We start from the raw sequence: 13,585 nt of genomic DNA, 5'->3' as shown, positions 1-13,585 counted from the left end.
TTGCCAAACGTGTTGCTGTTAGACGCATGGCTGCTAGCCTCCACACTCCAACCTTCTGGTTACCTCTTTGAAAATGACTGTTTCCTGCTCTCGGTCTGTTAATGATGCTCCTGTTTGACTTGGACAGTCTCTCGGAGCATTTCACAGAAACAACCAGGCTTATTAAGTGTCTGAGTTCCTTTCTACCTGCGTTCCTTATTTTACCACAGATACTCATCGCAAAAGCAACAACACAAACCAGTGCATTATCTCAGCAGGGTAGGAGGTCCCTCTTTCCTGATCAATCATAGCTCCCTGTGGGTTTCAGGATACACACACGCGAGTGTACGTACACAGACACACAACCTCAACCCACTTCTCATTAGGAACGTCTGCAATTCTGATAGGGGCCTTCCCGTAGCTTCTGACTATTAATTGTATAGACGCAGAGGTTTCAAACCCACAGAGATGGAGCAGCACTCTACAACATACCGGACCAGAGTTTGGGTTTGTCAGATCACTTGGTACTTGTCCAAATCCGAAGGTGAAACCTGTGTCATTACTACAAATGTTACAAAGCAACAAACTGACAGATTCAAATGTTGGTCTAAATATTCTGGATGAGCATATCATTTTATGGTTTGTTATAAAATAACATTTCGAATAAATGAACTGTTTCTACATGAGCTGTGCTCCGTCACATCGCCACGACGTGGCCTACAAGCATGATTGGGGATTCCGATCGGAGAAGCGTTCTTTTTGCGATAACCGGTTCTTGATACAGACTTGGGTTAACCAGCGGGGACACGCAGGCGCACACACCCTCTACCGTCCTCCTTACACACCGTTTGGGTGCTTGACTGAGAAATATTAGTTGATCACTTTGTCATCCTCCCCGAGGCTCCTGTTCCAGCTTGCTTCAGTGGAGACTGAGAAAGACACTGAGTGCACTCTCTGTACCACTGAAAGACACTCAGCTGAGCTGCCAAAAAAAAAAAAGACGGGAACCCTGGGAAAGAAAAGAAACAGGGAAGTGACATGAGCTGAGTCTGAAGAGTATGGTGCCCAGGAAAAAGAAAAGAGTGTGAAAGAAGAGCACAGTCATTATTTCTGCCCCCCAGCACTCCTTCATTCACTGGCAGTTTGCTCTCTCCCTCTCTCTGTCCCTCTGTCTCTCTCTCTCTCTCTGTCTTTTCCTCTCTCTAGCCAGCCGAGAGCTTGAGAGTAATCCGTGGCGACAGTGTGAGACGATGAAGAATAATTCCTGTATTCAAAACCACCACCGCCCACCCCCCCTCCTCCTTTTATTCTCCTCTTCTCCCACTATCTCCTCTCCTCTTCTCTCTTCTTCTGACTGACTGACACATTGGGCCTGGATGTCATTGTATCATTTATCCCAGCATCGCGTTTCTCTGCCACTCGCCTCTGCTAGCCCAGAGGGGTGCACAGAACTCTATGTGTGCGTGTCTGCGTGTCTTTTTGTGTGTGCGCACGCTCAGACGTGCACATGCATGTACGTGAAAGCATGTGTGAGAGCAGAGTGTCTTAGCCTACTGCAAATGGGCTTTTTTCTGGAGGGTTTTTGACTGCACTTAACAGCTGGCTCAGGGGAGACCCACATGGCTGTCAGAGTTCAGAAGGAAAGAGGGTGAGAGATGGGAACAGAGAAAAGAAGATATAGAGATGCAGGGAGAGAGAGAGATGCAGGGAGAGAGAGAGATGCAGGGAGAGAGAGAGATGCAGGGAGAGAGAGAGATGCAGGCACAGGGAGAGACGCAGGGAGAAAGATGAAGGTAAAGATGGAGAGATGCGGAGAGAGATATGCGGGGAGAAAGATGCAGGTAGAGAGAGATACCGGGAGATAGAGATACCGGGAGGGAGAGATACCGGTAGAGAAAGAGATTCAGGGAGAGAGAGATATAGGGAGAGAGATATACAGGGAGAGAGATATATAGGGAGAGAGATATATAGGGAGAGAGAGATAGAGGGAGAGAGAGATAGAGGGAGAGAGAGATAGAGGGAGAGAGAGATAGAGGGAGGGAGAGATAGAGGGAGGGAGAGATATAGGGAGGGAGAGATATAGGGAGGGAGAGATAGAGGGAGAGATATAGGGAGAGAGAGATAGAGGGAGAGAGGGAAGCACATACAAATGTGTATTCCAGGTCTGTTTTGGTTGTCTAGACAAGACAGTGGTGGAACACTTTAAAACAGGAAGGCGTTTTAGAGGAGTGGAATTTGGGGAGTGGTCTCTTATTCAAGGTGTCTGAGTGGTGCTACATTCAGGTCTCTTCCACCATTACTGCTGATATCCTCATACTCTGACCCCACTCCCCAAACCTAGGACTTTCTTCTAAAGATCAGATGAATAATATACCGTACACCTCAGAGGGTTTTCTCAAGCGCGTTAATACCAACACACATACGTATGTATGTATATATATTATTGCGTAATGTATTTATATAGAACCACTCATAAACATTGGTTCACTCTGACACACACACACACAGCCTGTGAGTCACATTCTAACACAAGTCTGCTTATATGAGTGTGTGTATCAATAAAAGATGTAATATGAATTAGTGATAGGGTACATAATGGAGAGGTTGCGTTGAGGAGTGGATCTGCTGAAACAGTGTTCCAGTGGTTTAACAGCTGGCCCAGTCAGGGCTGCACCCAGCAGCCACATGGCGCCCACTTTCTAGGAAAGGAGATGGAGAGGCATGGATTCTTTAGAGGGGGGAAGGATTGAGGAAGAAGAGGGGACATAGGAAATAGGACAGCTCTCCACTGTTCTGGCGAGTTCCTTGGAAGAAGAGCTCAAGAATAAAGGGAGACGGCCAACAGGGATACACATGTTAAGCAATAACAGTTAATCATACGTAATGGCATTGCCCTACTTGACTGTCTGAAACATAACCAGGCTAAATTACAGCTGGGATGGAGCCCCCTTTACTTCAGTGTCATTTTCATACACAGACTGTGTTGATGATGTGGTTTCTCTTCTCTAGATGGTGTTGTTATCATTTACGACGGGCTGGTTTGGAACGATTGATAGGCGAGGCTGCTGACCCTTTCTCCCTGCATTTAAACCCAGTCCACATTCCAACTGGCGCACTACTCCCGATATAGAGGGCTCATCAGATTCTCGTCTGAAGGAATGCCATGTAGTAGGTATGGGTCCATTTGAGGAGCTGCCCCAGATAGACCCTGTCAGCTGAGACTGAATAATGAACTTCAGCCAGTATAGCCTTTCTAGGGTCTACTCATTCAGACTGACCTGTAGGTGGACAGTTGTCAGCCAACACTGATGAACGCAGATATGTAACTGTAAGACATAAGGAGGTGTGGATTATGGCCTGCTAAGGGCTCTGCAGTGCAGAGTGCCTGGATTCACCGCTTAGTGGAGGGATATTGGCAACACACCACAAACCCCAGAGCTGGTTATTCCTATTATAAACATGTTTCCAATCCAATTAGAACAGAAAGAAATGAATGTTTAGTCGTAACGTGGTATATGGTCTCATACTGTATACCATAGCTTTCAGCCGCTCGGCATTCAGGGTCTGAACCACCTGGTTTATAATGTACTATATTGTGCTGTACATAATGGCATTATGTGTAAGAAATGGAGGCTCTTATATAGAGTACATTAAGCCTCTGGTCTTGGATGTGCCATCCAGTGGTTCTCTTTGTCCTGGTCCAGGTTGTTCTTCTGGAAATCTCTCGGTTGACCTGCGTGTCCTCTGTTTTCAATCCACTCTTCATTTTGCTCGGTCACAGCCTCATTCTCCTAAATCTTACACATCGTGGTCTTCTAAATCTGTGTGACTTAATTGTAATGTAATTGATTTTGTATATACAGTGGGGCAAAAAAGTATTTAGTCAGCCACCAATTGTGCAAGTTCTCCCGCTTCAAAAGATGAGAGAGGCCTGTAATTTTCATCATAGGTACACTTCAACTATGAGAGACAAAATGAGAAAATAAAAACAGAAAATCACATTGTAGGATTTATTATGAATTTATTGGTAAATTATTGTGGAAAATAAGTATTTGGTTAATAACAAAAGTTTATCTCAATACTTTGTTATATACCCTTTGTTGGCAATGACAGAGGTCAAATGTTTACTGTAAGTCTTCACAAGGTTTTCACACACTGTTGCTGGTATTTTGGCCCATTCCTCCATGCAGATCTCCTCTAGAGCAGTGATGTTTTGGGGCTGTCGCTGGGCAACACAGACTTTCAACTCCCTCCAAAGATTTTCTATGAGGATGAGATCTGGTGACTGGCTAGGCCACTCCGGACCTTAAAATGCTTCTTACGAAGCCACTCCTTCGTTGCCTGGGCGGTGTGTTTGGGATCATCGTCATGCTGAAAGACCCAGCCACGTTTCATCTTCAATGCCCTTGTGGATGGAAGGAGGTTTTCACTCAAAATCCCATGATACATGGCCCCATTCATTCTTTCCTTTACACGGATCAGTCGTCCTGGTCCCTTTGCAGAAAAACAGCCCCAAAGCATGATGTTTCCACCCCCATGCTTCACAGTAGTTATGGTGTTCTTTGGATGCAACTCAGCATTCGTTCTCCTCCAAACACGTTTAGTTTTTACCAAAGATTTTACCAAAGTTTTTACCAATTTTGGTTTCATCTGACGGGCCTGGACATGTGCTGGCTTAAGCAGGGGGACACGTCTGGCACTGCAGGATTTGAGTCCCTGGCGGCGTAGCGTGTTACTGATGGTAGCCTTTGTTACTTTGGTCCCAGCTCTCTGCAGGTCATTCACTAGGTCCCCCCGTGTGGTTCTGGGATTTTTGCGTACCGTTCTTGTGATAATTTTGAACCCATGGGTTGAGATCTTGCGTGGAGCCCCAGATCGAGGGAGATTATCAGTGGTCTTGTATATCTTCAATTTTTTTATAATTGCTCCCAGAGTTGATTTCTTCACACCAAGCTGCTTACCTATTGCAGATTCAGTCTTCCCAGCCTGGTGCAGGTATACAATTTTGTTTCTGGTGTCCTTTGACAGCTCTTTGGTCTTGGCCATAGTGGAGTTTGGAGTGTGACTGTTTGAGGTTGTGGACAGGTGTCTTTTATACTGATAACAAGTTCAAACAGGTGCCATTAATACAGGTAACGAGTGGAGGACAGAGGAGCCTCTTAAAGAAGTTGTTACAGGTCTGTGAGAGTCAGAAATCTTGCTTGTTTGTAGATGACCAATTACTTATTTTACAGAGGAATTTACCAATACATTCATAAAAAATCCTACAATGTCTCTCATAGTTGAAGTGTACCTGTGATGAAAATGACAGGCCTCTCTCATCTTTTTAAGTGGGAGAACTTGCACAATTGGTGGCTGACTAAATACTTTTTTGCCCCACTGTTTGTTTGCCATTTATCTACAAAGGATACCCCACAATGACAAAGCAAAAACAGGTTTTTAGAAATGTGTGCCTATTGAAAATAAAAAGCTTAAATATCTACATAGTTCTTCAGATCCTTTGCCATGACACTCCACAATGAGCCTCAGGTTGTCCTTTGATCATCCTTGAGAACTTGGAGTTCATCTCTGGCATATTCAATTCAATTGACGTACTTAAGAAACACACAAGCCTGTCTAGATAAGGTCTCACAAACACCAAACTCTCAGTAGACCTGGAAGAAGTGTGGAATCACCAAGATTCGAGCTGGATGTCCGGCCAAACTAACTAACTGGTTATTAAGGAGGTGACCAAGAACCCAATGACCACTCCAACAGAGCTTCAGACATTTTCAGCAGGGATGAGAGAACCTTCCAGAAGGACAACCAACTCTACAGCACTCCATCAATCAGGCCTTTCTGGTAGAGTGGCTAGATGGAAGCCATTCCTAAAACACATATGACATGCTGCCGGAAGGACTCTTGAGAGCATGAGGAAAAAGATTCTATGTGCGTCTCCTGTAACTACACGGCCTGAATGCCAAGAGCCACTGGCGTAGCTGTCGGGGGTGCAGGGCATGGGGGGCCCATGCTTCTCAGTGACTGGTCATGGTTGGGAATACCTGATTTAGAGCGCACAGGACCTAAGACTGGGCCAAAGATTCATCTTTCAGCATTACAATACTGTGAAGCAGACTGCCAAGACAACACTGGAGTGGCTACGGGACAAGTCTGTGAATGTCCTTGAGTGGCCCAGCCAGAGCCTGGACTTGAACCATATTGAACATCTTTGGGGAGACCTGAAGATCGCAGTTAGCCAACACTCTCCATCCAATCTAAAAGAGCTTGAGAGTATCTGAAAGAAAGAATTGGAGAAACTGCACAAATCCAGGGGGCAAAGCTGGTAGAGTCATAACCAAGAAGACCCTAATTCTATGATTGATGCCAAAGGCAATTATACAAAGTACAATTGCCAAAGGGTCTGAATATGTATTGAGTATGTAATTTTTCAGAGATTTCTTTTCAATGAATTGGAACCAATTCTTGAAAAAAAAAATTCACTGTCATGGTAGGGTATATTGTAATTGATGCCACAACAGAAGTTGATGCCACAACATAATGTAGAGAAAAGTGAAGGGATCTCAATATTTTCCCAAGGCATTATATTTACATACACGTACAATATGTAATGGTTTAGGAAACATATACCAACAATTAAGATCTGATCATTTGAACATATATTCACAAGCTTCATTATATGTAATTTAGTGGAACAAATACTCTGTTGTAATAGATGTTTTACCTATACGTATTGTCAAATAACAAAAAAACAATTTGTCAAATATCTTTAGATTTTTCTGTTCCGAAGCTCTTAGGACAAGTGTACTAAAATACATTTTACATTTCCATTATAGACTTGAACGGGTTGTCCAAAATAATCTTCAGCAACAGTGGTCAATGTTTTATACTCCTCTGCCATTTTTCATCTCCCTCTCTGTAGATGAGTTAATAACCCAGTGTATTGATGTCCCTCCCTTTTATGCAGTCAGGAGCCTGCATATTCAAAGGACATTCAAAGGAATGACCAGCTATCTTTGATATTATTACTCTAATTGGAGCAGTAATGTTACAGTACTAGTTAACGTAAACATATAAACATCTCCTGTAAACCCCTTAAACCTAATTCCAAACCTAATCGTAAATACATTTATTTTGTGAGGACTGGCCCATATGTCCTCACGTCCTCCTATTTTACTCCTTTCACTATGAGCACAACTAAACAGACACTTAACTAGCAGCCAATGGAAATGGACAATGAGTATGTAGTGTCTAGGGTTTCATGATCTATAGATGGCTTTTAAAACCAGAACAGCTCTTTAACCATGAGAGAGATGACTGGAAGAGGATGAGAAAGGAAGGAGGATAGATGGAGAGAGAACGAGCGAGAGAGATACAGAGAGAAACACATGGAGAGAGGAATGATTGTTACTTCATGCAATGGGCCTACTGTAATGAGGTCTGATTAGAAATGAAGCAGTCCAGCATTTATCTGCCGACCCATGAGAGAGTGACCGTGTGTGCGTCTGTCTGGGGGAAATCTGACGTGAGAGCGCTAACCAGAGCCAGCTGGGGCCAATGGTGAGATTAAAGTTAAAACACAAAATCAGTCAGGATAAGTATAGTATCGGTTACTGCCCCACTCCCAGAGTCCAACAGACAAAGACGGACAGAAAAAGACGGACAGACCAAGATGGACAGATAGATGGACAGACAAAGACGGACATATTGATGGACGGACAGATAGATGGACAGACAAAGACGGACATATAGATGGACAGACAGACAGACAGATAGATGGACAGACAAAGACGGACATATAGATGGACAAAGACAGACCGAAAAAGACAGACAGACAGACGGACAGATTGATGGACAGACAGACAGTGATCTCTCCTGTCTTTGGTTCAGGCTCACTGAGCCTCTTTGGTTTTCCTTTTGATCCCTTGCCCAGCTCCTCTAAACTTAATACCAGCCCCCAATCCACATGATAGACACACACACACACACACACACACACACAGTGTTAGATGATTTTGTAGATCCCCCAAAACGTTGAAAAATCACCTGTTTTACACTCACCCAGAATATCTTTAAAGACTGTCGAATCCACGAGGAGGCTAGAGGCCACCGCTTCCTCCGGAACACCTCACTTATCCAGGTCTTTGTGCTTCTGACGTCAATTCATGTTGGTCCAATAATATTTCAGATTTCACATATTGGTACGTTGATTTGGTGCGAGCACATGTACGCCTTCCATTGTTGCATGGGCTTATGTATTTGGGTCTGTGTGTTTATTTGTAATTGTGTATAATGTGTTTTGCTTGCTTGCGAGTGAGAAGAGGAGAGTGTAAGAGGATTAGGCCATTGACAGGCTGCTCTACCATTTCTGGACATTATTTCCAGTCCGTCCACTTGGTAATGAGGTATTTACTGAGCCCTGTGGAACTGTTATTGCTTTTTGCCACAAAGCTTAACTCCCTCCTCACCAGGCTGAGCCAAATGGCGCTCGTTCTCCCAGTCTCACTTCGTGGCTTCATCATGTTCGGACAGAAACGGACTGGCCGTAGGGCAGTTTGGCAAATGCCAGATGGGTTTGGTCCGTCTTTAGCCTGATGAGCCTAAAAACATTTGTGCATGCACACAAGTTCCTGGTGGGGATTCTGTTGAGGGTGTGAGTTTTGGATGTTATTTGGAGCAACATATGATCCAGTGATCAACTTATTGGATGAAAACTGTACTTAGGCTTAATTAGGAGTTAGACGATGAAGGGTTAGGGGTTGGGAAAGGGGTTAGGAGAGGGGAGAGTGGTTAAGAGAGAGTGGCGTGTGTGTGTTTGGCCGGTGTGTGCCAATGTGAAACAGTCATCATCAGCCACTAGGATTACTGTTCAGCTGTGACTGTTTCTGCTGCTTGTATCCAAGCGAATGAAAAAAGGGGAGGGAGGGGGGTGGGATTGAGTAACATGTGGAACAGAGTGATGTGTTGCCTGTGTGTTCTGAAAGGTAGGAAGGCTTTGTAAAGCTAGTCAGATCTGAAGCCGACAGCTACTGTTTCCCGTGGGACGTTCTAGTGTAATCTTCTCCCTTCAGCAAACACCACCTAGCTTACTTATATATTGGGTTGGGTTTCTGTAGCTATTGCCTTTACAGGTGCTTTAATTATTTTACAATGTATGGGATGTGATCACTGATATCTGAATGGTCTGGATGTTCAAGTGAGAGCCTAAATTTCAGTTAAGCATTCTTTTGTATCGTATAATGTGTGTGTGTGTGTGGGTGTGTGTGTGTTGCCTCCGCTTTTACTCAGGCACTTCCTAGCCTTCTTTTCCCTTGGTGAATTCATTCTTCAGGCGCGTGTGCGCGCAAGCGTGCACATTGTGTCCTCCAAGCTAGTCTTCCAGCTGTCCGTTAGAGGCAGCGGAGTAATAACAGTGAAAAGTGTCCCTGACAATATGACTGGTACACATGTCTGATCTATGTCAAAATGCACCACACAAATCACTGTCTTTATTCCTCCTGCCAGGGCCATGCATGCCATTCACATGCACATGTATTGAGGGATATGTTTCACAGCATGTAATATCTTTAACATGGTCCATATGGCCGCGGACTGACTGTCCGATAACACTGATGTGATCGAGTAACGGTTCGCTGTGGATGAGGCCGTGTGTCATCCCGTGTTGCCGTTGGATGAGCCGACCGCTAGCTGCCGGACACTTTCTGTATCGGAGGTGAATCAGGTTGGGAGGCGGTGTGTTCGACAGAGCGGACCGACTAACCCAGAGCAGTGTGACATTTGAGAGAGAACAGGATTGGGCCCCATCCAGAAACAAGTCCCTACCACCTTGTCCCCTATAGGCGCCATGTCGCCGGGACATCTGTTGGAGTTGGACAGACTGGAGCATTACGGCTGTAGTATTACATTGCCGACCGATAAAGAAAACATGTCAGCTCTGTATGTAAAAAAAAATTAATATTCGGTATACAGGAACAAGACAACGTTACAACACTTTGAATGTACAGATCATGTACAAACTGTTTTTTTGTGCCTTTTTCAGAAATGGACTGTACCAATCATTTGGTGTGTGTGTGTTGTCCCTCCTCAGAGCTCCAGAGGGAGGGCAGCATTGAGACTCTCAGCAACAGCTCCGGCTCCACCAGTGGCTCCATCCCCCGTAACTATGAGGGCTACCGCTCCCCGCTACCCACCAACGAGAGCCAGCCCCTCAGCCTTTTCCCCTCCGGATTCCCCTAGAAAGACACCAGGAGACGGCCTGCCTACCGTCCCTACCGCACGGAGCTGAAGTACTGTTTGAAATAGTTCAGATGCTTCAGGTCTGTGTGGAGTGCCAGATGGGAATGGGTTCAACCAGTCCATGGCACCAGATGCTCAATAACCCAGTATTTGAAATTGTTTCAGAGAGTATTTGAATCCAAGTGGTCTACCTGCGTCCGTTCTACTGCTTCACACAGCCAGTCCAGACAATCTTGATAACTCAGCTGGAGGTCTCTCTGGGCCTCTTCCCTGTAGACACCATGTTGATGTTCATTAGCTTAATGTTCCAGGATGTTATTGTGAGAGGTAGCCCTCTGCTCCTCTCTCTCTATAAATTCAGAGAAGCTCCTGTTACCCCCACCTATTGATTTTTATTTGTGGGGGGGTAATGTGTCACGTGATGTGTTTTCAGATACCTGTGTGTGTTTGTATGTGAAGAAACCTGTCACATGGAGTGAGTTGAATTTTGGGTGTGTGTGGTGCCCTGTGTGGGTTCCGTTCGTCTGTAGTGAGAGTGAAGTTTGAACCCAGGTGTTTTGATTGAGCAGTGTGACTCGGCCCGTGTGTGAATAAATAAAAAGTGCCCTGGTGATCACGGCCATGCCCCAAATGGCACCCTGTTTCCCTGTATAGTGCACTCCTTTTGAGGTCATACATAGAGAACTATGGAGGCTGTAGGGTGCCATTTATTTCACAAGCCACCTCTTGGTAAATTATTATTTTTTTGCCTTTGTGTTCAGTGACAGAAACACAGTCAAAATATTTTTTGGGTTGCTGATTACTTTACTGCCCATTTGAAATAGATTTTTACAGACTTAATGTAGCTGGAGTTGCTTTGCTTCTGAAGATGACCACCTAGCGCAGCATGTATGCTCTAATGTATACTAGCTACTAAAGACCAAAAAACTTCCATGTATAGATATGGATTTGTCTTTCTGCTTATTTTGTTTCTTTGATGGTTTGGGTTTTAATGTCTAGTGTATTTTATGATTGCATCTTGAATTGATTTTTAATGTTTATTTTGTGCTTTAATTAAATAAAAGGCTTCCTTTAAAAACACCTCAAACAAGCATATTAAACAGAGGTGCATGTGTGTACTCTGAATATCTCCTTTGCTTGATTTGGCTAGACCTTATAGGACTGGATATGAATGCACTAGTGAGGACAGAAAGTAACACTCACCTTTTTAGATTAAAAGCAGGTTCTGAATATTTTGTCACTGATTGTGGATTCCGTTGTTTGTCTAAAATGTTATTGTTAAAAACAATACAATCCTTTCTTGGGAATCAATGACTAGCTGATTAGACGGCTTTGTTCAGTTATGCAACAATAAAGTAGAAATTAGGCTTTTCAGAATTAGTTAGAACTTTTTCTCATTTTAATAAAGTAATTTTATGGGTTTAACTAGGACTTTTTTAAATATCTGCTGACCTTTAGCAAAATTTGGCAATTTGATTAACCACAATTACAGTAAATCCTGCTATTGCCTCAATTAAATGTTATCATTTAACAGCCTTAGTAGAGATTCATTCCATGGAAGAGATTTCTCTCAAATCTTTATATTACATTTCTTTCTAGGACAGTGTGAGCATTGAATCTTAGTGAACACTGACATTTTCCCTAATGCTGCATGCTACTGTTGCTTGGACAATGGACAATATAACATAAAAGGGGTGTGATTAATTTATTTGTTTAAATGCAGAACATGTGCTTATTAATTAACAGTGCTTGTAATATTGCTTTTGAAAAATACTGAGTCATTATTTGTTATATATTGATGTGGATTAATAAAGACTTACAAATTAGGTAGTAGTATGATTATCTCCCATGAAATCAATTATTGGGTACAGAAGTATAACATGTGCATAGTAAGTGTTTCAGTAAACAACAACTCACCAACATTACCCTTGTTAATCTCATGAAATTAAGCACAACAAAGCCAGTGCATATTTTCTCCCAGTGCCAGTTTATTGTGGGACACCAACACCTTACTGGAAGTCAGAACAATAATCAAATGAACATATTCTACCTGTAAAACTACTCAATTACTAATGTATTTAGGGCCTGTTGTTTGAATGTCATTCACTTACCTTTTATAGGAAACAAAACAACGCCAGAGATGAACACTGGGCATGTAAACCTGTTTGGGGCGACGTACTAATGCTAACAGGCATCGGCCCTGCTCTCTCCTTCAGGTTGTTCGCCCACTGACACTCCCATGGTGCCCCAGACCGTGACATGATGCCCAGCATATTAATGTCTCTCTGAGTCTGAGGGGCCATGTCCAGGCCAGTGCCCCAGTTGGCACTTCTAACAGGGGCAGGAGCCTGTGAAGGAGGGGACACCTTAGCAACATTATTGGTCAGCTTCAGACAGTTTCATTCTGTTTTAAAACGTTGTCTGCCTCCTGAACAGGCTCCTCTTTACCCTCCTCTCTTGTGACAGTCTCCATTGATGCCCATCCTTGTCACTCTGCCAGCAAACCCTGTGAATAGATAGAAAGAATAAATGTTTGGCAGCAGGAGGAAAGCAGCACCGATACCAGGCTACCACTTATAGATAGGTTTGCTATGCTCTTGCTTATATTCTTTTGGTCATAAACATGCAGAAAATCAATGAAAGAAAAAGTAGAGAGCAAAATTTAAATGTGATATTTTTTTTAAATATTTAAATACAACCCATTATGAATATTAACACACAAAACCAATACTTGTATGTACTATTTATTCATTTTGATACATCCCTACCACCCACTGTTTATTACAAACACTCATTGAAATGTGTTTATCTATGATTTCTACACACACAGAAAATGTTGATTAATGTGCCATGTAGTTTATTATAAATGGTACTGCAACCAGTAGTATGAGTTATTGTAATACATGTGTTATAAATGCACTATGTATACCATTTTAGCGTTGCAAAAACACACAAACTGCTTATGTGGAACATGACACCTGCCAAGCCAAGGCTGTGGGTTCGATTCCCACCGGGGCCAGGATGAAAAAGAATGAAAATGTATACAATCACTACTGTGAATCTCTGAATAAGGGCATGGGTTAAATCACTTAAAACGTGAATACATACAGACGCAACTCGTATTACAAACACACAGGCTCCCACGCCATAGGAAACAGACACGTGACATGATAGCTGATGGAGTGTGAGAAGAGTGGTTCTGGGTTCCATACTTGTACGTTCATGATCCTTTTGACACCGTAAGGTGTGACACTTGCTGGTGGTGTAAACAACGGAAGGGTTCTATACTTGTACGTTCATGATCCTTTTGACACCGTAAGGTGTGACACTTGCTGGTGGTGTAAACAACGGAAGGGTTCCATACTTGTACGTT

General features: G+C 43.4%; 1 protein-coding gene across 2 annotated transcripts in view; it reads left to right on the top strand.

The window, feature by feature from the left end:
* bcas3 (BCAS3 microtubule associated cell migration factor) overlaps positions 1-12,038 on the top strand; it is a 274,108-nt gene extending 262,070 nt beyond the window's left edge. For both annotated transcript variants that reach the window (XM_010868161.3, XM_010868099.3), the window contains one exon: positions 10,064-12,038. In XM_010868161.3, the coding sequence (XP_010866463.1) occupies positions 10,064-10,212 (149 nt within the window). In that variant the 3' untranslated portion in view covers positions 10,213-12,038. The remainder of the gene's footprint in view (positions 1-10,063) is intronic.
* The last annotated feature ends 1,547 nt before the right edge of the window (positions 12,039-13,585 follow it).

The sequence above is a fragment of the Esox lucius genome, chromosome 1, assembly GCF_011004845.1.
Source record: "Esox lucius isolate fEsoLuc1 chromosome 1, fEsoLuc1.pri, whole genome shotgun sequence".
Lineage (NCBI taxonomy): Eukaryota > Metazoa > Chordata > Actinopteri > Esociformes > Esocidae > Esox > Esox lucius.
This window is presented reverse-complemented; position numbering and strand designations above follow the sequence as displayed.